This window comes from Antechinus flavipes, chromosome 4 (assembly GCF_016432865.1).
Source record: "Antechinus flavipes isolate AdamAnt ecotype Samford, QLD, Australia chromosome 4, AdamAnt_v2, whole genome shotgun sequence".
NCBI classification, from domain to species: Eukaryota; Metazoa; Chordata; class Mammalia; order Dasyuromorphia; family Dasyuridae; genus Antechinus; species Antechinus flavipes.
This window is the reverse complement of record NC_067401.1, coordinates 323,172,166-323,195,099: the sequence shown is the minus strand read 5'-3', so window position 1 is coordinate 323,195,099 and position 22,934 is coordinate 323,172,166. Positions and strand designations below refer to the sequence as shown.

The window sequence follows — 22,934 nt, the reverse complement described above, 5'->3', positions numbered from 1 at the left end:
TTTCAAGCCTTGAAATTTTGAGCCAGGAAAGTTTGGATGTTGGAATTTCTTGTTTAGCCTTTGGAAAGGTAGTTTTTCCCATTCTGAGGAGACCATGTGAGTATATTTATCTCAAAAAATTTAGGAAGATAACTCAAGGATGTTCTTTAGTTTTTGTGTGACACATATAAAGGTTGTAAACTATCATTTCTGTTTGGATAAATGTATGGTTATAAAATTAGAAATGAGTTACTATCAAGGTTCAGATAGAGAATTTTAAATAGGAGAGTTAAGGAGAGAAATTTGAAAGTCTAGTAACCAATGACTACCCAAATCAGATTTAGTCATTAAGTCTTTTTAAATTATGTTACTATTAGCTTTTAAGTTATTTCTTTAATTTCTTCCCCCTCTTTCAATTTTATGTTCCCCTTTGGTGCTTCATAAAAATTCCCCCTTTAAATAATGGCTTTAGAGAAAAGCAGTTATGAGGAGGAGGAAGGTAGGGAGCAGAATAAAGGTGAAAGAAATGAAACCTTTGTGATCTTGTTTCTATTGGGAATGGAAAGGGATAGACTACAATTTACTGAGCCCTAGAAAATTAAAATAGCTTGAAATCCAAGGTAGGCAAATGAGTTAAAATCTTGACTTGGGATGGAAGAAAATAGTGGGGTTCAGATGACCTAGTTTTGCCCATGGTGCCACAACCCTAATTATAGGCGGTTCCTCTATTCAGAGATGTGCCTTCCTACCCTCAAAGACAAAGTCTGGTCTTTTTTACTTTTCATTATGCCAGGGAGTAGAAAAGACAAAGAAAATGTCAATGTAAATATATTCTTTGAATTTGGAAGTGAGATAGCCTAAGAAAAATCATAGATTTAGTGATAGAGAAGTCTTCCAAAGAGAACAGCCTTCTTATTTTATAGATGACAAATGTACAGAACTCAAATATGAAACCAGGCTCTACTGACTCCAAATGCATTGTAATTTCCACTCTAGCAGATGGAGTGCTTGAACTAACTTTATTATTCTGAGATCTCCAAATGGGAGATCTCTTTCTGAGATATTTCTGAATGGAATGAGATTCTATTCTTGAATGATCAATCATACTTGGAAATACACAGAAACAGCACGGAAAGGGAGTCGTTTTACATTGCTGCTTGTCAATCTCAAGAGACATTGACCTAAAAAAAACCTATTCATTATTTTGCACTTTGAAAATCATAGATTCTTGTGAGAATCAACTTATCCCATTCAAAATGTTCCTCCCACCTTCCCAAGTGTGGAATTTCCCCAGTGCCTACTCTCCCTCTGTTTAAGATGCCTCCTGTCTCCAGGTGTACAGAATACCTAGTATTCCCTGCAGCAAGGGTTAAATTGCTGTTCCCTTCAGGCCCAGGGGTGTAATCTGAACCTAGCCTGGTTTATGAGCATGAGCCCGCCTATTCAGACTTGTTTACCGACCGGGACTCAGCCTATCCCTGCCCCGTGGGCAGTTCTGGACCCTCCAGCATCCAGCTCCTGTTCATCTAAGTGATAGGGATCTAGGTGGAGCTGCCACATTGCTGACAACAAAGTCTTTCTCTGGTTCTTTTGCCAAGATTTTCCTTAAACGCTTCCCCGCTCACCAGATAACTTCAGTAGCTCTCCAAATTGCCAGCTGTCCACATCTCAGCTCTCTCTCTCTTATCTTAGTCCGCTTCTCTCCTTTGGTCCCGGCTCCTTGGAGTGGCGGACAAGATGCTGCGCTGTGGCCTGGACTGTGAGAGATGCAGGTGGATCCTGCCCATGCTTATGGTCTGCGCCATCACCTTTGATATCTTAGCTTTGACCGGCAGAGGCTGGCTGGAATCGGAGAACAAATCCCAGACTTCCTCCCTATGGTGGAAGTGCCCCAACGAAGTTGGCCCCAGCGGTACTGGCTCCTTTGAAGAAGGCTGTGAAACCCTTATGCACTATGGTGAGTATATATGGATCTAGTGGGGACCGGGTGAGGAGGGAGAAATGAGCCAAGTCCTTGCTTCACATGGGACCAAAAGATGAAGTGTTTATTTTTCACTGGAAACAAACATGAATCCCCTCATACTGCCCCCACCCCCCCATCTTCCCCAAGGATTTTATAAAACTTTGTTATTTTTCTTCTTCTTCTTAAAATGCTGTATTCTGATATTCATTCCAAAAGAACTGTCTTTAATTAACTTCTTTTGAAATATTTGATAACCGTATTTCATTATGATTGGTTTCCTTTGTAATCCCATTCATTTAGAAATATTCTGAGAAAAAGTTTATAAGCTTACTGAGAGGGCCAAAAAGGTAGATGACAAAAAATTTCAAAAAGAAGTAACTCTTCTCTAATTATACAGTCAGGAGTACATTAGCAGGTGTAAATTTGGAAGCTTAAATTCTAACCAGTACTTCCCTGCCCTAGGCTGGAAGATGCTGTTTCAGGGAGTTGACAGTTATTTTTTTCACTTATGATACTATTGCTGCTGCTACTGTTTAGGAGTCCCAGAAAAGAAATTGGAAATGTGTACTTTGTGGAAAGTTTCTAAAATGTTTTTAATGCATTAGTGGTGTGATGATTCATTAATCCTCAATCTCACTTGATTACTATATGTGAATAGTTTAACCAGTGTCACCCCCCCAATATTACTCTTCATTTTAGCATAAAATCCATGAGAAGAAATGTTTCCAAAAACAAGGTTTCCTCCTCATTACTATCCAGTGTCCTTTTCTCCCTTTTTTGTTTGAAAAAATACTTTTTTTCAGGAAGATCTCATTGTATAATTTAATAGATTCTTTTGTAATTTGCAAGGTAAAATCATATCACTTTTTGTTTTAAGAAAGGCCTTCCTGACTGAACTGTTCAGAGAAAAAAGATATGTATTTAAATCTAGAATGGCAATTTCTTCAGTTCAGAAATGGACTTTTCCTTTTGTCTTTCATAGTACAGTATCTTGAACAAAATGGACACTCAATAAATGTGATTTATTTAAATTTAATGTGCAAGGCAATACAAATAAATTCTGAGAAAGTAGGCATCAGATTATTTCTGTCCCAGCAAAGTGAAACTCAGAGTTGCCAGGTTTTGGATTATGGATACAAAGTTGGGAGCATTTTTGATGTTATCAATTCATAAATGATATTTTCATTATAAGTATATAATATATGATATATTACATGTATAAAATATGTATTATGTAATTTATTGTAATTACATAACTATAATGACAATAAGCCAGTTAGTCTTGAAGAAAGATAGGTGAGAAAATGCATCTCCCTTCCTTTTCTTTGATAGAGGTTATCAGTCAATAAATAGGTATGGATTGATCACCTATAGTGTGACAGGTATTTTTTGAGGTATTCAAAACACATACACAAAAATGAAACAAGGAGTTTACATTCTATGGGGAGAAAATCACATGTCCATATAAAAAGGAGACAAATTAACTCTAGGAGATTAAATGCTAGCAGTTAGAAAGAATTAGAAAAATCCTAATATAGGTAGATGGGGACACTTGACCTGAGTCTTGAAAGAAAGCAGAAATTTCAAAGGGTTCAGGGGTGAAGGAGGGAGAGCATTCTGAGTATGTGAGATAGTCAATACAAAGGTGTAAAGAGAGGAAATAGTGTCCTGTGGAGCCTCCTGTGGAGACAATCAATGTGCAATAAGACTAGAAAGGAAGAGTTGAATCTTGTTGTGAAAAGGTTTAAATGCCCAATAAAGGTATTGATATTTGATATTGGAGTCAAAAAGAAGCCATTGAAGTCTATTGAATGGTGAATGACATAGATCTGCACTTTGAAAGGTTTGGTAACTGGAAAAAAATTGATTGGAAGGGAAAGCTACTTGAATCAGGGAGACCAATTAGGAGTTTATTGTAATAGTCCATGAGTGTGGTAACAAGAGTCTAAACTAGATTGGTGGCTGTGGGTTGAGAAATGGAGAATGATGCAAGAGGAGTAAAGATGGAATTGACAAGATTTGGCAACTCATCAAATTATATGCCTTGATTACAGTGGGACAAAGGCAATATATATTGGTCAGTCAATCAATAAACATTTATCTAGTACTTACTGGATTTTGGGTAGTGCTAAGCAATCTACAAATATTATCTCATTTGATTCTTCCAACAACCCTGTGAGGTACATGCTGTTTTTATCTTCATTTTACAATTGAGGAAACTGAGTCAAAAACAGAGGAAGGGATTAAGTGACTTGCTTATAGTCACACAGTTAATAAGTGATTATGTCTATACTTGAACTCAGGTCTTACTGATTTGATGTCCAGCAGGCTATCCCCAGCGCCACCTAGCTGTCTCAATTATTAGCTATATGATGTGAATGAAGAAGAATGGAAGCTAATACTAAGGTTGAGAACCTGAGGCATAAGAAGGATACCAATACCTCAACAGAAATAGGGAAATGTTGCAGTAATGTGTATATTTGGGAAAGATAATGAGTTTTGTTTGAGTTATATTAAATCTGAGTTGCCTACAGAGATGGAATATTACATATGTTATTTGACATATATGCCAGAGCTGAGTTTTGAACCCGGGTCATCTGACTTCAAAAACCAGTCCTTTTCCCAGACCATCACCTGGCAATATTAGATTAAGTCACAGAGCTTAAATTCATACTTTAAAGCATGTTCTAGAATTATCATCAATCTATAAGAATTTATTAAGTATCTCTATTATGTGCCAGGCGATGAATATACAAAAAATACAAAGACAAACATAAAATATCCTTTTTTTCAAAGGAGCTTATATTTATAAACATATACATAAACATGTGCCAAACACAACATTTGAAGAAAACTTTTAAAAAATAAATTTGGAATTTCCTGCCAAGTGTATCATTTGCAACCCATTTCAATTTGTCTATGTTGTTCCCAAAATTTGCTGTGGTGAATTGGCAATACATTGGAAGCATTCTTTGCTTTCTCCAGTCATTGCTTTTCCAGAAATATGTCTATCTGTTGGTCATTGGGCAGGGATCTCACATTTAGAGTACCATAATAAAATTGAAATTTGTTTTTGACCTAAAAACTATTGATTAAAAAAAAAAAAAAAACTCATCTGATTCTTAGTCATTCTCCACTGTCGTGCAGAAGTAGAAGAGAACTGCAGAGAACTGAAGCCCATTTTTCATTTTTCTATAGTTTAAGAGGATGGGTTGCCATCCTCTCCACCCTTCTAGTTTCATCACCAGCTGAGAGTCTACTCATGAGGTACACCTCCATAATTAGCTATGTTGGTTCTCAGAAATCAGGCTCACTCTGTTTGTGGGGCTACATTTGAGTATCCTGGAGCCTTCCCAGTACAATAGACTTTTGCCAGAGCTTGTAGTCCACTAGCATAGCCTTCAAGTAGGACTTTGTGACAAGCACAAAATACATACAGAGTAATTTGTATGGGTGCAAAGGATTAGAAACTGAGGGGACCAGAAAAGGGGGAAGGGAAGTGAATAAGTATTTAAGTAATACCTACTTTGTGCCAGACACCATACTTAAGCATTTTAAAAAATAAATATAATTTCATTTTATTTTCACAAAAGCCAAAGGAGGTGAGTCCTTTTATTATTGACACTTTACAGATAAGGAAACCAAGATAAATAGAGATTAAGTGACTTGCCTGGAGTCACAGAGGTAGGGTCTGAAGTTAGTTTTGAACCTACATCTTCCTCACTCCAGGTTTGACATTGTTTCTATTGTGCCACCAGTTACCTTATCAAAATAAAAAAAAAAGGTTTCTATGAGAGGCAGCTTTTAAACAGAGATTTGAAGAAAGAGTGTGAGACAGAAAAGAAAAGGAATTGCATTCTAGGAATGAGAGACACTCAGGGCAAAAAGCATAGAGATGGGAAGTGAAACATCTCTATGGAACAGCAAAGTAGTTTAATTTGGTCACAATGTAGAATAATGTGCAATAAGTCATGAAAGGTAGACTGGATATAGGCTGTGAAGGGCTACCAAAGATAGAGGAGCTTGTATTGATCATAAAGGCAAAGTAGAGCCATTAGAGTTTCTTGAGCAGGAGGTGATGTGGTTTGGTCTGTACTTTAGCTATTTCACTTTATTAGCTCTGCAGAATATAACTATAGAGTGGAGATGCTCGACAATGAAAGACCAATTAGGAGACTTCTGTAAAAATCCAGGTGAGTAGTAAGGAAATCTTGAAGTAGGATGGTAACTATGTGAGATCATGGGACAAGTGGACTATATTATGAATATAGAATCAACAATTCACATTACTGATACAATGTAAAAGGTGAAGGAGAGCAAAGAATCAAGGATGATGTCAAGTTTGTCAACCTATGTAACAAGAGACATAGAGGTCCTCTCAAAAAAAATAAAGAAGTTTGAAAAGCATAGTTTGAAGCCAGGAAAAGATAATGAGCTCTATTTTGAATCCATTGAATTTGAGATGCCTGTAGGATATCAGTTTCATTTATAAATGTTTTTGAGATAATCCAACTCAGAATTTATGCCAAAATTTCTATGGGTTTATTATTTTCCTTTCCTATTTGTGTTCTTTATAATCCTTCTGCATAACATATGGGAAATGAGTGTGATCTCTTAATTGATGGTGCCTTTGGCACTCTGTCAATCTGTTTAGGAAAAGTGATATTAAAAATATCATTGGGCAGCTAAGTGGCCCGGTAGATAGAGCACCAGCCCTGAAGACAGGAGGATCTGAGTTTAAATCTGGCCTCAGACACTTAACACCTCCTAGTTATATGACCCTGGGCAAGTCATTTGACCCCAATTGCCTCAGCAATATCTATATCTATATCTATACACACATTAAGCAAGTATAGCACTAAACTTATATATACACATTATTTACAGCAAGTGCTCATAAACAGAAAATTAACAAAAAGATGTGGATGATAACACAACAATTACAAAATGCTTTAATGTTCCCATTGGAAATGGGAATTATCTAACAGAAAAATGAAAACGGAAAGTGTGGAATCAAATGATTGGAGAATTTAGAGCTAAAAGACTTATGATATATTCTTAATGAGAACATTTTTTAAAAATACATACTTTTCAGTACCATGTGGTACATTTACAAAACTTGACCATATAGACAAATTACAATTAAAAGAAAATAAGAAGTATGCTAAACAAATCTTTTACAAACCACAACAGCAAAATGATAACACAAAAAATATAAACAAAAAATTCAGATATAAATGGAAATTCAATAATAAGTGGGTGGAGTAACAAATTGAAAAAAAAAATTACTACTATCTTTGTAAAATGATAATGATTAGACCACACATCAAAATTTCTGGTTGCAGCTAAATCAGTTCTCAGAGACAAAATCATCTCTCCATGAATATGCATTAACAAAATGGGGGAGGGAAGAGGGTGAGAAGATGAATCAATAGGATATGAAATTTTTAAAAAGTAAAAATAAGCACAAAAAAGGAAAATTTTAAAATTAGAGGAAAAAATAAATTAAAAACAAAAAGATTATAGAATTACTGAATAAAACTAAATGCTAGTTTTTTGAAACATGTGTTAAAAATCAATGAACTAGTTTAATTGGAAAGAAAAATAAATTCTTCATGAGATAAATGGTCAAAGGATATAAACAGGTAACTCTTAATGTTGGAAATCCAAGCTATCAACAACCACACGAAAAATTTGTTACAGGGACAACTAGGTAGCACAGTAAATAGAGCACTGGTCCTGGAGTGAGGAGGACTTGAGTTTAAATTTGCCTTCAGGCACTTACTAGCTGTGTAACTTTGAGCAAATCACTTAATCCAATTGCCTTACAAACATGAAAAAAGCTTCAAATCACTAATAATAGCAAAAGTGCTAATGAAAACTAATTTGAAGTACTGATATAAGTCCAACACATTGGAAGAGGTAACCAAAAGGAAAATAAAAGTCAATAAACTGTGTATACTCTTTGATTCATCAATATCACTTCTTAGTCTGTCCTTCAGAATCAGAGAGAACACACCCATTTGTACAAAACTATTTAGAGCAGCACTTTTTTGTTGTTATCAATTAATCAGTAAATATTTATTAAGTTTCCACTATGTGCCAGGTACAATGCTAAGCAATGATAATACAAAATGGGGCAAAAGACAGTCCATGACCCTCAAGGAGCATACAGTATTATAGCAAAAGAACTAGAAACAAACATTCTTTATATATCAAAAAATTTGGGGGCCTTTTTTCAACTTCTGTTGCATTTGATATTACTGATTATATCTGATTACTAATTTTATTGAGTATTCTCTCTTAGTTTTCTTCCTATTTAAACAAATAGCATTCACTGTTTCATTCTCCATATCTCATATCCATATCTCCATATTCACTCCTAGCTGTGGATATAATAAAACAGACTATTTTTCCTCTATTGACTCTCTCAGCAACCTAATTATTTAATGAATTTAATTATCATCTCTATGAGATAACTCCTAAATCTATATACTGAGTACTATTCTCTCACCTGAGCTTCATTCATGTATAATCAACTACCTAATTCCTATTTCATTTTTTCTTATTTTTTTGTTCTATTTTATTTTTTTCAATTAGTAAGCATTTATTTTTTTCTCTTTCCCATCTCCCCTTTCCCCAATTAAAAAAAAAGGAAAAACAGAACTGTTCTGACAAATATGTATAATCAAACATAGCAATATTTACATTTAGCCATGCCCAAAAATGTAAGTCTCATTTTGTATTTTAAATGTATAACCTCTCTGTCAGGATGTCAGTCAGTCTATCAATAACCATTTATTAAGTGTCTATTTGTTAGGTACTGTGCTAAGTGATGGGAGAAAGAAAGGCAAAAGCCTGTCTCTGCCCTCTAGAAACTAACAAACTAATGTAACCAATTATGAGCCAAATAAAGGATAAATTGGAAATAAACAACTGAGGAAAGGTACTAGAATTGAGAGATATGGGAAGGTTTCCTGAAGAAGGTGAGATTTTAGCTGGGACTTGAAGGAAACTAGGGAAGCCAGGAGATGTAGAAGAAGAGGGAGAGCATTCCATATATGAGGAACAGCCAAGGAGAGTGCCCAGAGTCATGAGATCTAATATTTTTTTCAAGGACTAGCAAAGAGGCAAATGTTACTAGATCAAAGAATGGTGTGTGTCTATGTCTGTGTGTGTGTGTGTGTGTGTGTGTGTGTGTGTGTGTGTGTGTGTGTGTGTGTGTGTGTGTGTGTGTGTGTGTGTGTGTGAAGGGGAAGGAAGATATATAAGGTAGAGATAAAAAGACTGAAAAAAATGTCTGAGTGTTGGTTATAAGGTACTTTGAAAGTCCAAACAGAGGATTTTTGCATTTTATTCTGAAGATGATAGAGAGGCACCAGAGTTTATTGAGTGGGATGACATAATTGGACCTGTGCTTTTGGAAAAATCACTTTGGGAGCTAAGTGGAAGATGAACTAGACTAAGAAAGATTTGTGAACATTTGATAAACCAGCATGCTACTGCAATTGTACACATATGAAGAAATGAGAACCTGCACCAGAATGGTGACAGTATCAAAGAAAGAAAGGGGGTGTATTTGAGAGATGCTACATAGGTAAAATCAATGAGATCATCAAGAGAAAAAGAGTAGGAAGTAAAGAGATCCCTGTAGAATACTGATAAATATGACCCGGATAAAGATATAACAAAGGAGATTGAGAAAGAGTAGACTGATATAGGTAAGAAGAAAGCCAGGAGAGAGTAATGTGTTAAGCATGTTCCATCATTAGTTCCCTGAAATTGTTGTTGGTCATTTTATTTATCAGGTTTTTAAGTTTTTCAAAATTGTTCATCTTTATAGTGTTTTTATTGTCTAAACTGTTCTTGCTTTGCTCTCTTAAATTTGCATCATTTTCTATCTAGTCTTCCCAATTATCTCTAAAATTATTCCTTTTGTCATTTCTTATGGCACAATAATATTGCAATACATTCTGATACCATAATTTATTTAGTCATTCTTTAATTGATGGGTACCTCTTTATTTTCCAGTTTTCATACTATAACAGCAAAACAAAACAAATCCTGCTATAGATATCTTTGTTCATTTGGGTCCTTTCTCATGTTATTTAAGCTTTTTACATGAACAGTTTAGTAACTGTTGGTTCATTTTTCCAAATTGTTTTCTAGAATAGTTGGTCTATTGTATATTTCAGATTGGATACCCCATTGGTATCTCAGAATCACTTTGTCAAAAACTAAACTCATTCTCTTTTCCCAAAAACCCACACCACTTAGAGTTTTAAACTAGTCTAACCCTGGGGTACAATTTGGAAATATGCCCAAAGGATTGTAAAAATGTGCATACCATTTGACCCAGACCACTAGGTCTGTATCCCAAATAGATCAAAGAAAAGTGAAAAGGATCTATTTGTACAACAATATTTAAAGTAACTCTTTTTGTGGTGGCAAAGAATTGGAAACTGAAGCAATGCCCATCAACTGGGGAATGACTAGATAAGTTGTATATGATTGTGGTGGAATACTAATGTGCTATTAAAAATATCAAGTAGGATGATTTCAGAAAAACTGGAAAATCTTTTATGAACTGATGCAAAATGAAGTGAATAAAACCAGAGAACATTGTATATAGTATCAGTAATACTATAATGATGATCATAAAAGGCTTACCTATTTGGATCAAGACAATGATCTGACATAATTCCAAGGACCAGGATGAAAAACGTTATCCATCTCCAGAGAGAGAATTGATGAATTGAGGGCAGATTGAGGTATTCTTTTTCATTTTCTTTATTTTTCTTGGTGTGTATATGTGTGTTCTTTTGTAATATGGCTAATATATAAATATGTTTTCCATAACTTCACATGTATAATTGGTATATTGCTTGCTTTTCAGTGAATGGGAGAAGGGCCAGAGGAAGAGAGAAAATTTGGAACTCAAAATTAAAAAAAAAAGATTGTTAAACTTTTTGTTGTATTTGGGAAATATCCAATGAATAAAAAATGTTTTAAAAAACCCCTATCACTTTCAAATTTTACCATTTACATGAATAATATCATCATTTATTAAGACCCTCAATATTTGTAAACTTCAGTGTTATCTTTCATTCCTTATTCTCTCTGACCTTGAAAATCTAATCAGTAGCCTACTCTTATTGTTTCTGCTTCTACAATATCTCTTACTTCTGTCCCCTTGATTATACTCTGATATTTCAGTTTTTCATGCTACTACAGCAGTCTAAATCTCTGCTTCAAGCTTCTCTCCTTTTCAATCCATTCTCCAGATGCCAAATGAATTTTTCCAAAAGTGCAGGTCTGATCATGACACTATTCCATGAATCCCAGTGGCTCTCTATTGTCAGTAGGATTAAATTTAATTTCTTCTGCTTGACTTTTAAAATCTTTTACAACCTGGCTCCAGCTCCTTTTTTTTTTTTTTTTTAAACATATAAATATTACTTCCCTTTGTACACTTAGAGTTCCAGCCAAACTGGGCTTCTTACTGTTCCTCATATACAATCCTTTATCTCCATGAACATTCCTTCTAATAGAATGCATTCTCATCTTATTCCTGATTTTTGGAATCCCTTAATTCTTTCAAAACTCTGCTCAAGGATTGTCTTTTATTAAGTCTTTCCTGATCCTCCAAGCTGCTAGTGCCCTCTTCTCCCCAAATTTTACTTTATATTTATTAATATACTTATTAATAAGTATCATAGATTCCTGTTATAGATTGTAAGCACCTCAAAAATTAAAGCATATGATTGTAGATAGGAATAAGATAGATCTAATTCATTTTTGTCCTTTTATCCCCAGCACCTAGCATAGTTATTGGCACATAGTAGGTGTTTTAATAAAATACTTCTTGTTGATTGCTACCTATCCCTTTGAGCCCAGTGCACAAGATAAAGATTTATAAAACACAGAAGCTCCAATAGCAAATCTACTCAGTTACATTATTTTTCAAGGAAGAGCTGTCACCTGTCTCCATTTCTTTCTTTTGTCTGAAAAATAATCAACTACTCTGGTATATGACTAGAATTTAATATTACTGTACTATAAGAAATAATGAGCAGGATTTCTGGAAAACCTGGAAGACTTATATGAACTGATGCAAAGTGAAATGAGCAGAACCAGACAATAATCCAAGGTACTTCCAAAGGATTCATAATGAAAAATGTTATTCACTTGCAGAGGAAGAACTAATGGAGTCTGAATGCAGATCAAAGCTTGCTATTTTTCACTTTCTGTATTTTTTAATGTGTTTTCCCCATTTTGGGTCAGTGTCTTCTTTTACAACATGACTGATTAAGTAATATGTTTTGCATGATTGAACACGTATAACCTATATCAAATCATTTAAGTGTCTCAGAGAAGTGAGGAGGAGAGGGAAGTAGAGAGAAAATTTGGAACCACAAAAATTTCTCAAATGAATGTTAAAAATTGTCTTTACATGTAACTGGGGGAAAACCAAGAATTATTTAAGAAAAATAAAGTAATCAACTTCAACCCCATAATAGATAGCCTAGTTTAGGAACTGTAGCTGAGATACTTGCGCTCTCTCTGTTTTGATGAGTGGCACCTAATAAGTTACAGAGGACAAGATGTAGCAGTAAAGGAAATCCACGAAGAACAAGAAGATAGTCAGAGATTGACAAAGTAGCTTTCAAGAAGAGAAGGAAGGGAAAAGTTGATGCCCTTGTTAGGGTTCTTTGTATCAACTTCAGCTTTTGAATTCTTAGAGTAAGAGAATAGGTGGGAGAGGATAGCTTTTCATTAATGGATAGATAACATGGACAAAAGATTTGGCTTGTAGAATTTTTTTGTAGGAATCTGCCAGAACATAAGGATGAGTCCAAAGCATAGTGACATCCAGATGGAGTAAGTCCTGAAGTTTGGGGTAAATTTCTTTGAAACTTATAAGAGTCATTCTTTATTAAGATTTTAGGAATCAAAATAAACACTCAGGCTATAGAAAATGGGTCAGTATTTTGTATTCCAAAATAGCGAAGCTAAGAGGATGTATGAATAATGTTCCTACTTTTTTATGTCATCTATCAGAGTGGTGAATTGCATTTCCAATCAGAAAGATCCACTGCTATGGGATTCAAAATGAGTCAGAATAAGAATTTTAGATAGAAGGAATCCAAGGAGAGTATATTAAATATTCTGTATGAGCATCAAATGATGCAGTCATTAACTGTAAGAATTTTTGTAAATTTTTAAAGTATTCACTTTTAAAAAATTGATTTTACTTTATTACTATATTCAATTATGTGTTCTGTTTTGTTTTTCTCCAGACTTGTAATTTCATTAATATAACAAAGCCTAGTGAGGAAACTGTATCTTCCAATACAATCCAGTAGTTGCTCTATAACTTAGAGTGGTTTGGGGCAACAAAAAGATAAGATCGTGACTCAGGGTCACAGTTTGTGTGTATCAAATCTGGTTTAGGAATTTATTCTGCACTCTAAGGAGAGCCCCCCATCTACTATACCAGTGATTCCAGAAATGTGATCTGGGGAGTACTGAGGATCGCTGATACTTTTCAGGTCTGTGAGGTCAAAAGTATTCATAATAATCTTGAGATATTTTACTTTCTAACACACTACAAAATGATAAATATAACTCCTATTAATAAATATAAATTCCCTTTGTTGTCCTCAATAATTTTTAAGAGCACTGAGAATAAAAAATTAACCACTATATGGTGGTTCAAGTACCTTTCATATTCTCCTGTAGTACTTATTAATAAATCCCCTTCAATCTGGAACACAAATTAACAAATTCTTAATCATTCTTATTATATTGTTCCAAGAAGTAAAGTCAATTTTACAGGACTTCTGAATACATATTTCACGTTCATTTTAGTTTCTACTCCCAAAGCTCAAAGAAACTCACAGAATCCAGATCTTTCAGGCAATCAGGTTTGTCTCTTTAGTTCCTTCAGGTTCAGAATCATCTTTGTGGCCTTTTGGCTTTTCATTGAAGTGTAACTGAAAGAAGGAAGCAACTCCCATTGGACAACTGACACTTAGGAATGCCAGACCATTATCTCTGTGGTCAGAAATGTCCATTTCTCATGATTGCTATTTGGTGATTTGGAATCTGTCAGAAGATAGTACAAAACTGAAAAGGCAGACAGGGCCCAGAAGTCTTGCTTTGGGTTTTCCTAGGCATTGCATCTTATTGCCATTGTTGCTGAGAGTGAAAGATAAATCCCTTCTTTCTGCTTTCTAGATATCTTAGGGAAAACTACTGCTAAATTTGTCTTGAGAGAGTGGCTCCAAAAGAGAAGTGGGGGGAACCTATTTACAACTCTTAGATACACCTGAAGCTCTTTCTAGTTCAGTCACCAATTATCTGATATAATCTTTCTTATCATAAATAAAGACCAATATAGAATTGGTACATTATCTCACAGTATGGCACATTTTCCACAAAAAGAGGCAAACCCTCAAAGATTATACATGCTAGTTCTATTCCAAAATGTATTTTTGAAAATAAATCATTTATTTTAAATGTATTTTATTCATATATTTTGCTTTTCACATCACTTAAAAAATTTCACCATCTCAGAAAGTCCTCCATATATATATAAATTCATAAGTATAATAATTTATGTTATAAATTACATAAATTTATATAAATCCCCCTTTAAATAATAGCTGCTAGACAAAGCAGCTATAGGGTTAGAAAGGGAGAAGAAAGCAAATGATTGAATCTTCTTTAGCAGAGGGGTCTGAAATATAGGGAAACTCAGAAAATTAGGAGACATGGTGGCAGCTTCCTACCCAATGGGGATACATGAGCTTGAAACCTTGGTTTGTTTTTGTAAGAAGAGAGTTGGATTTTACATGGCTGATTACCTGATTCTATCTGTGATACCGTAATTCTAATTATGGGTGTTTCTTCTGATGGTTCAGAGAAAGATTCTTCTCCTATAGCTAAATATGATCTTTATTTTTACTTAAGCCATTAAAATGAAGTATCAAGAAAGATGAAGGTGTAAAATTAACTTTTTAATTTGACAGTAGAATGATCTTCCATAATCTTCCATCCTCCTTAGTAAAGGAGGAAGAATCTCAATGGGAGCAATGACCTACTTCCAAGCTTCGCACTGACAAGAATAAGACCCTTATGCTAACCAGAGCCTCAGAAATGCAAAGAAACACAAACTATGATAGGATTGCTCCCTGCTTCTCAGATGAACTATTCCGGAAAAACACAGTAACAGCATTTTTGTCTTTTTATAACACTATTAATACCTAACTAGCCATTCTTCCTTTTGTACTTTTGGAGTCATAAAATATCTTTTTTCTAAGCAGGAATGTCATAGAGTCTTCTTCATTTGTGTTCTTACATTGCCACCTGTCTGCATGTGTGTGAAGACACAGGCTTAGCTCCTGATTTTACTCCGGAAAGGATTATATCATGTTCTCCCGTCACTGTGTGTAATTTGAACCTTGCTTGACTTTAGCCTATCCCAGCCTGAGAGCTCACCTCTGGCTTTACAGGTTCCAGCCACTGTTCTTCTTAGTCATTAGGAATCTAGGTGGGGCTTCCTTCTTGCTGACCACAAAGCCTTTCAAGCATACACTTTCCTCCTTAAATACTTCTTCCTCTACCTAACATTGTCAGTAGTGCCCAGAACTCTCAACTGCCCGCTTCTCTCTTCTGTCTGGAATTCTGTGCTTTCTTCTGGCCTCAGCTCCCTGGAGTAGTGGACACAATGCTGCGCTGTGGCCTGGCCTGTGAACGCTGCCGGTGGATCCTACCCCTGCTTCTGCTCAGCGCCATAGTCTTTGATATCATTGCACTCTCTGGAAGAGGCTGGCTGGAATCCGATAACAATTCCCAGACTTCCTCGCTCTGGTGGAAATGTCCAGGTGACACTGGCTCTGGGGGCACTGGCTCCTATGAGGAAAATTGCAGAAGCCTTATGGATTTTGGTGAGTGGGCTGGTGGCAGGGGAAGGCTTGGCCCATTGTTCAAGTGAATAGCTCTTGATTCAAAATACAGATTCACCTCCAAGAATTTCCTCTTTCTCCTCTTTTCTTCTTCTTAAAATAGTTTTCTCAGGCCAAGTTCTCACAAGTATAATTTGAGCAGATCCTTTAATAATTTATAAGGCGAAATCATGTTAGTTCTTGTATTAAGGAATGCATTTCTGACTTCTGATATATTCTTTGTTTGCATGTGAGCTCCTTCAGAGCAGTGTGTGTTTTTTAAAAACTTTTCTTTGTATTTAATGATCATAGCATAATGTACAAGTACATTACACAAGTACGTGGTTAATAAATGCTTGTTCATTTCATGTAGGAAATGGAATGCAAATAAATTATGTAAAGCAGTTTTCAGACAGTTACTATTGAGGACTAGAAGCTGGGTGATGGCAGACCTAATGGATCATAGTTTTAGAACTTGAAGAAAACTTTGAGGTTCACAGAACAGAGCTGGGGTGTGGTAGAGTTTAGAAGTCATCTAAAGGTTTGATAGGAAGAAAACTGAAGGTGAGAGAACATAAGGGGTTTGTCCAAGGTCATATTGATTTCAAGAAATCAAGAAAGTCAGAGATCATTTCATTGTGATATCCTGACATCATCTTTCCTGGCATTCAATGTGATTTCTACATGCAACTATTTCAGTTCTGAAATGGATCTGTATTTCTTCATGAATATGAGTATTGCCTCTTATGTATGCAGATAACAATGAATGCTAAATTGATTGTAGTAACAAAAGAAGTAACACCTGTGTTATTCTAAGCCATTCACTTTATCAATTTAAAATTGCATCCTATGTGCCAGGAATTTATTACATGATACTTTTCACTTTATCAGTGTAGAAGTAGCCTCAGTGCTTGTGGTGTTCATTTATTTCCGTCATTTCTGACTTTTGTGACCGTATTTGGAATTTTCTTGACAAAAGTATTAGAGCGATTTGCTATTTGCTTCTTTAGTTTATTTGACAAATGAGGAAACTGAGGCAAAGGGGCTAAGTGATTTCCCTAGGGTCACATAGCTGGTAAATGTCTGGGTCAGATTTGAACTTTTCAAAATAAGTCTTCTTGACTCAAGTTCTGCCATTTGAATCCACTGAAACACCTAGAAAGAAAGGTAGGAAAGAAGGAAAGAAGAAGGAAGGAAGGAAGGAAGGAAGGAAGGAAGGAAGGAAGGAAGGAAGAAGGAAGGAAGGAAGGAAGGAAGGAAGGAAGGAAGGAAGGAAGGAAGGAAGGAAGGAAGAAGAAGGAAGGAAGAAGGAAGGAGGAAGAAGGAAGGAAGGAAGAAGGAAGGAAGGAAGGAAGGAAGGAAGGAAGGAAGGAAGGAAGGAGGGAGGGAGGAAGGGAAGGAAAGAAGGAAGGAGGGAGGAAGGGAAGGAAGGAGGGAGGGAGGGAAGGAAAGAAGGAAGGAAGAAAAGAAGGAAGGAGGAAGGGAGGAAGGAAAGGAAGGAAGGAAGGAAGGAAAGGAGGGAGGGAGGGAGGAAAGAAAGGAAAGAAGAGAGAGAGGGAGAGAGGAGAGAAGAAAGAAAGAAGGAAGGAAGCCTTGAGAAGACCCTCTGGTTCATTCTTGCTTGACTTGACTTGATGTGCTTTTGCAAAGATCCTTCTGAAAAAGAAGCATCATACTTCATTTGTTATCTTTTTTGTTCTTCAGTGTACTGCTAGGTTAAACTCTTAAATTTTTTTTAACTGGGTGTGGTTGAACTGACCACAAAATAATACTTTTAATACCTTGAACCTCAAGACAGCCTAAGTAATTTAAATTATATATACAAGCATATGTATACATATTTTCTCAGTTGGCAAAAGTTTATAGCCTTTCCCTTTTTAATTTGAAAGGGACAATTGAAAATGTTTAGAATATACTTGGATTTAACTTTTTTCCTTCCAATTCAGTCTTGAAAAAGTGTACTAAGTCCTTTCTTTATGAAAAACAAACTAAATTTGCAAGATTAGGGGTAACTTCCACAGTTTTTTTTTTGAGTCTGGTTGTTCTTGTTACTTATACAAAGGGTGCTAAGTGCAAGTAACATACGAAACACAATTTCTATCCATTACTAGGAACCAAATCATAACCAAGGAAAGCAAAGGACTGTGAGTAAGGGATAACAACAGGGAGGAGAAGATAGCTCATCTGAGTCATCAGAACAAATCTCTAGTCATTTTAGTCACTGCGTCTGTAATGTTGCTTGTGCTATGATGTAGTCCTCTAACTATAGAGTCTTCTATACTTGGCACTTTCCAGGACCCCATAATCATTGAACATCCCATCTAAATCCAGTTACCTGAAAATATAGCTATGGTAGACAAAACATATTATCAAAGTATATAAACATGTTGTGTCCTCTTTTTATTAATGAAATTTAAATTAATGGCAACTTTTCCTGGGTTAGAGATGAAGCACTTAGCTCAAGTGTTCTTTTAAGTGATTTGCTTCAAAGGCAAAATACTATCAGAATGAGCATTAAAGAAAACTCAGAAAATAGTCTTAAAAAGATGCTATTCTGATTTCTTCTCTCTCCCCCTCTCCCACCTTCCCACCAGTTTAGGTCTAGGGATATGAGAGATGGAATATTACGATGGAAAGACTATTGTACTGGCAGCCAGACAACCTTTTTGGTTAGCAAGAGGGTTAGTAGTGAGTTAAAAGGGAGAGAAAAAAGATTTTTAATTGAAAAAGGAAGTTTACAAAAAGGTTTTCAAAGAAATTTAGCTACAAAGGCTAATTGTGAATAATAACTATAGAAAAACAAAAAAACAACTGAGTTGTTATGGCCAATTTTAGTCTTCATTAGGTTAAATGTCCATCATCTCTTTAGTCTGTCCTTTTATGACATGACGTCTAGCCCACTCACCATCCTACTGATCAATTCCTGATATTTTTGAGCTTATTAATATCCTTTGGAAATTGTCATCTCCAAAACAGAATATTGTAAAGTTCAATGGGACTATCACTTTCTTTAGTTTCGGTATTCCTTTTTTCCCCCCTGCTATGTTGACACCCTCAAGCCTCCCTAGATTTTTTTCATATCTTCCCTATCCTGTACTTGTGCAGTTGTTATTGTTGTCATTTTCACAAGGATTGGATTTTAGAATTAGCTCAATCACATGCTAAATTTTTAGATTCAGCTCTAGCCTTTTGCAAAATTTTTAAATATTAACTCAGCATTTCAGAATAGGTAGTATTTCCTAGTCTATAATTCTAACATACCCACATATTCCATTGGTCAGGGTTTCTAAATCTGTGAAAATGGTAATTTTGAAAGTATTTCTGTGAAATTTAGAACTAAAAATACATGAAATCAAGATGTTAATGCTTTTTGATTCCTTATTTGAAATTCTATCTAAGCTTTCAAGAGGCAGACTGACAAACACAGAAGACTGGCCTTGGAATCAGGGAGCTCTAGATTCAAATCCTACTTCTCACACATACAGGTTTTTTGACCAGGGACAAGTCACATAACTTTGCGATTCCTCAGACAACTTTCAAAGACTATAAGTTAGAATATGGTTATTGATCTGCAGAAATGAAGAGAATTTCTATGTTTGGAGTTTCCAGTACCAATGAAATCATAAGGGAAAAAATAATCTCTTTTCATTATTTTGCCATGAGTTCAAAATCTGAGGTTCATGTACTTTAAAAAATTATAACTATATTTCCTTATAATTGATTTCCTTTGTAATCTTTTGTATTTATTTTATATACTTAAAAATGCTATTCTGAAAAGGGGTACAGACTTCACCAGATTTCTAAAGAAGTTATGACATAAAAAAACTAAGAACCCATGCTTTAACCTCTTTTTAGTAGAACTGCTTGTGGGAAATAAATATTTCCTTATTTGAACAACTGCTCTACAAATTTTCCATAGCATTGTTTTCTAAATATGATATAACTAAAACTCAACTGCTGAAATGTATACTATATTGATGAGTGCATGAGTTACATGATATTTAGAATTTAAACCTAAAGTAATAATGGTGCTATCTTGTTACTTCTCACAGCTCTGTACAATTAAATCTCTAGTATTAGGGAAAAGCGGACTTATGGCATCAACTGGTTTCAAAATTGTTTTCCCCAAAGGAGAGATTCTTCAATTTTTTGCCTTCTTAGTTTTAGTTTTTATAGAGGCCAAAGTTTTATGAATGATATTACTGTTGGAACAGAATTCTAAGTCATTTTGGAATTGAAGGTGTTGGGGAGCAGACTGATTTACATATAAAATTTTATTTTGAATTGGAGTGAACATTAGAGATTAGCTAGTCTAGTTTCCTGATTTTACATGTAAATAAGGAAAGCTAAGCCCAAGAAGGTTAATCTATTTGTTCAAGGTTCTACTATTACTAGGTCATACAATCAGAGTATAAAGCTGGGACTCTTTCTTGTAATTATGGTGCCCTTTCTCTTATATCAGTTTATTCCCTGTGATGATGATGTTTTGTGGGGTACTGAAACTCACTTCTAAAAGGGAGGTGGACCTGAGATATTTTTCAGGATTTCTCATATTGTTAATTATACTTAATCAAGTTACTTCAAGTCAAGGACTGTTTCATCTTCAGATTTATATTTTTAGGATCAGGATGATATTTGGTATGTAGTAGTTGCTCAGTAAATGCTTGCTTAATTGAAATGAACTGAATGAGATGCTCCTGGATTTAAAATGAGGCAAATTACTTAGAGAAATAATGACTACTTTAAAGAAATTAGAACCATGTTTAATTTGGTTAGCTAAAAGGATGGCATAAGAAAGATAGTTTTAAAACAATATAGTGTTAATATGAATACTTTCTAATGTATGCATAAATTTAATCAAGCAACATTTAGTACTTCCTACTTACATAAAAGGTCTTAGAGAGACAAAGACTAAAACAGAAAAATCTCAGTACTCAATAAATTTTCATTCTACTGGGAATTTACTGGTATAATTGTAATCATTATTTTAATTGTCTATGCTTTTACTAATGTAATGTTTGACCATCACCTTCATTATTTACACCAATATGGTTAATTTGCTGATAAATATGTAGTCTATCCAGGAGAAGTGAAGTATAGTAATGATGCTAAGAAAAATGAATAGTTAAAAAAAAACTGAATTATAATTTGCATTTCTCAAAACATACCAAAAAAAAAAAAATCTAGTCCAATACAAATCCAAATTGTGGTTTGAATTGTTTATGTAGATAAACTGCTGAGTTGGATTTCGGTATCCAAGCATGCATATACATGGAGTACTCTACTCCACCCAAAGTTCCTCCCTTTCCAACCTTCTGAAAAAGAAAAGAGCATCAGGTGGATGCCTTTTGGAGAATTAATTAAAGTTAGATTTAGCTTCTTAAGCAAGCTACTACATGTCAGGCAGGGAAATTATGAAGATGAGTTTAAACCACTACCTCTTCATGGGGAAAGGAAAAGAAGAGTCATTGTGGCTTAATTAAAGAATACTGAACTTAGAAATCAAACTTATGAGACTTAATTTCCCTTTTAATAAAGACTTTTTGCATTCTTTGCAAAGTCAGAGAATGATAGCATTAACTTAAGGCTTAGAAAGCATGTTACTTAGAAAAACGTGCGTGGTTTAAGTGACTTTTCCATGGTCAATTCAATTGTTTTTTAGTCTTTGTGACCCCATCTGGGATCTTCTTGGCAGAGATACTAGAGTGGTTTTCCATTTCTTTCTACAGCTCATTTTAGAGGTGTGAAATTAAGGTAAATAGGATGAAGTGACTTGCTCAGAGTTACACAACTAGTAAGTGTCTGAAGTTAAATTTGAATTCAGGTCCTTTTGACTCCAGGGTCAGTGCTATATATATTGTGCCACCTAGCTGCTCCTCCTCATGGTCACAACATGAGAGGTGGAAAATATATTATCTTTAGGATCAGAAAACAGGTTCACATCTTGCCTCTGATGTTCACTTCTGTGACCTTCTGTAACCTGAGGCTCAAACCACTGAGGGGAGGAGAGAGGGAAAACAATTTGGAACATAAAGTTTTGCAAAGATAAATGTTGAAAACTACTTTTGCATGTATTTGGAAAACTCAATTAAAGATATCTACATGTAATATCAACAGATATTAACTAATAAAGACTATGACATCTTTTGGCAGTGAGATCATGAGAAAGAAAGAAAACCTAATAAACAAACAACAAAAGGTGAAACTACTATGCTTTGATCCACATTCAATCTCCATAGTTCTCTCTCTGGATGTAAATGTCACTTTCCATCACAAGTCTATATAGGCATCTTAAGCTGCTTTGACATTGACATTCTCTCTAGCCAGTGCTAATCCTTGAATAGAAAATAGAAACTGAACAGGGATTTAATCCTGTAAAATTATTGAGTGCCATGTGAATGCCTTTTTTGTACTTGGTTTATAGTGAAGAAATATCTTTATGAAATTAGAAAAGAAAATTAAACTTGGGTGGAGTGAGTCCTAAGTTGATTGTAACACATATTTTTAAAGTAAGAGGCTCCTTGTATTTTGCATTCAATTATCTTTGTTAATGAATTTAATTATTATTATTAGCCTCATCCAGCTAAGAGCTCTGCTGAGATCAGTTCCCAAATCATGAACTGCCAAATGAACATATCAAGCTGGATATCCTGTGGACAGTTCAAACTTAGCTTGTACAAATTGGAATTTAATATCTTTTCCTAGAAACTTATCTCTCTGATAAATTGTATTTCTACAAAGAATACTATCATCTTTCATTCATGAAGATTTATAATTGTAAATTATAAATTTAAAATAGGATTTCACTTTTGTACTTGTATCCACAATCCCAAGAACATAGTATTAATATTATTGAAGTTTCAAAGTTTAAGTGTAAAGAGATCATAAACTGTTGAATTTAACAAAATGTACTAAAATTTATTCATGAAATCAGGTAGAGGCTACATAGTACCCTACCTTTATAAAATAAAATTAGTCCTTATTTGGGGGGAGAGAGGGAAGGAGAGCATTCTTTTATTGAACTACCCCAAAACTATTTAATT

The 22,934-nt window shown here is 34.8% G+C and overlaps 1 protein-coding gene across 2 annotated transcripts in view; it reads left to right on the top strand.

Annotated features, from left to right (window-relative positions):
- The first annotated feature begins 1,590 nt into the window (after window positions 1–1,590).
- Window positions 1,591–22,934, top strand: part of PERP (p53 apoptosis effector related to PMP22) — a 29,552-nt gene continuing 8,208 nt past the window's right edge. The window contains exon 1 of one of the 2 annotated variants that reach the window (XM_051997840.1): window positions 1,591–1,936. In XM_051997840.1, coding sequence (XP_051853800.1) covers window positions 1,717–1,936 — 220 coding nt within the window. In that variant the 5' untranslated portion in view covers window positions 1,591–1,716. Of the gene's footprint in view, window positions 1,937–15,454; window positions 15,895–22,934 lie in introns of those variants that run through there. The other variant, XM_051997839.1, reaches the window with a different exon arrangement.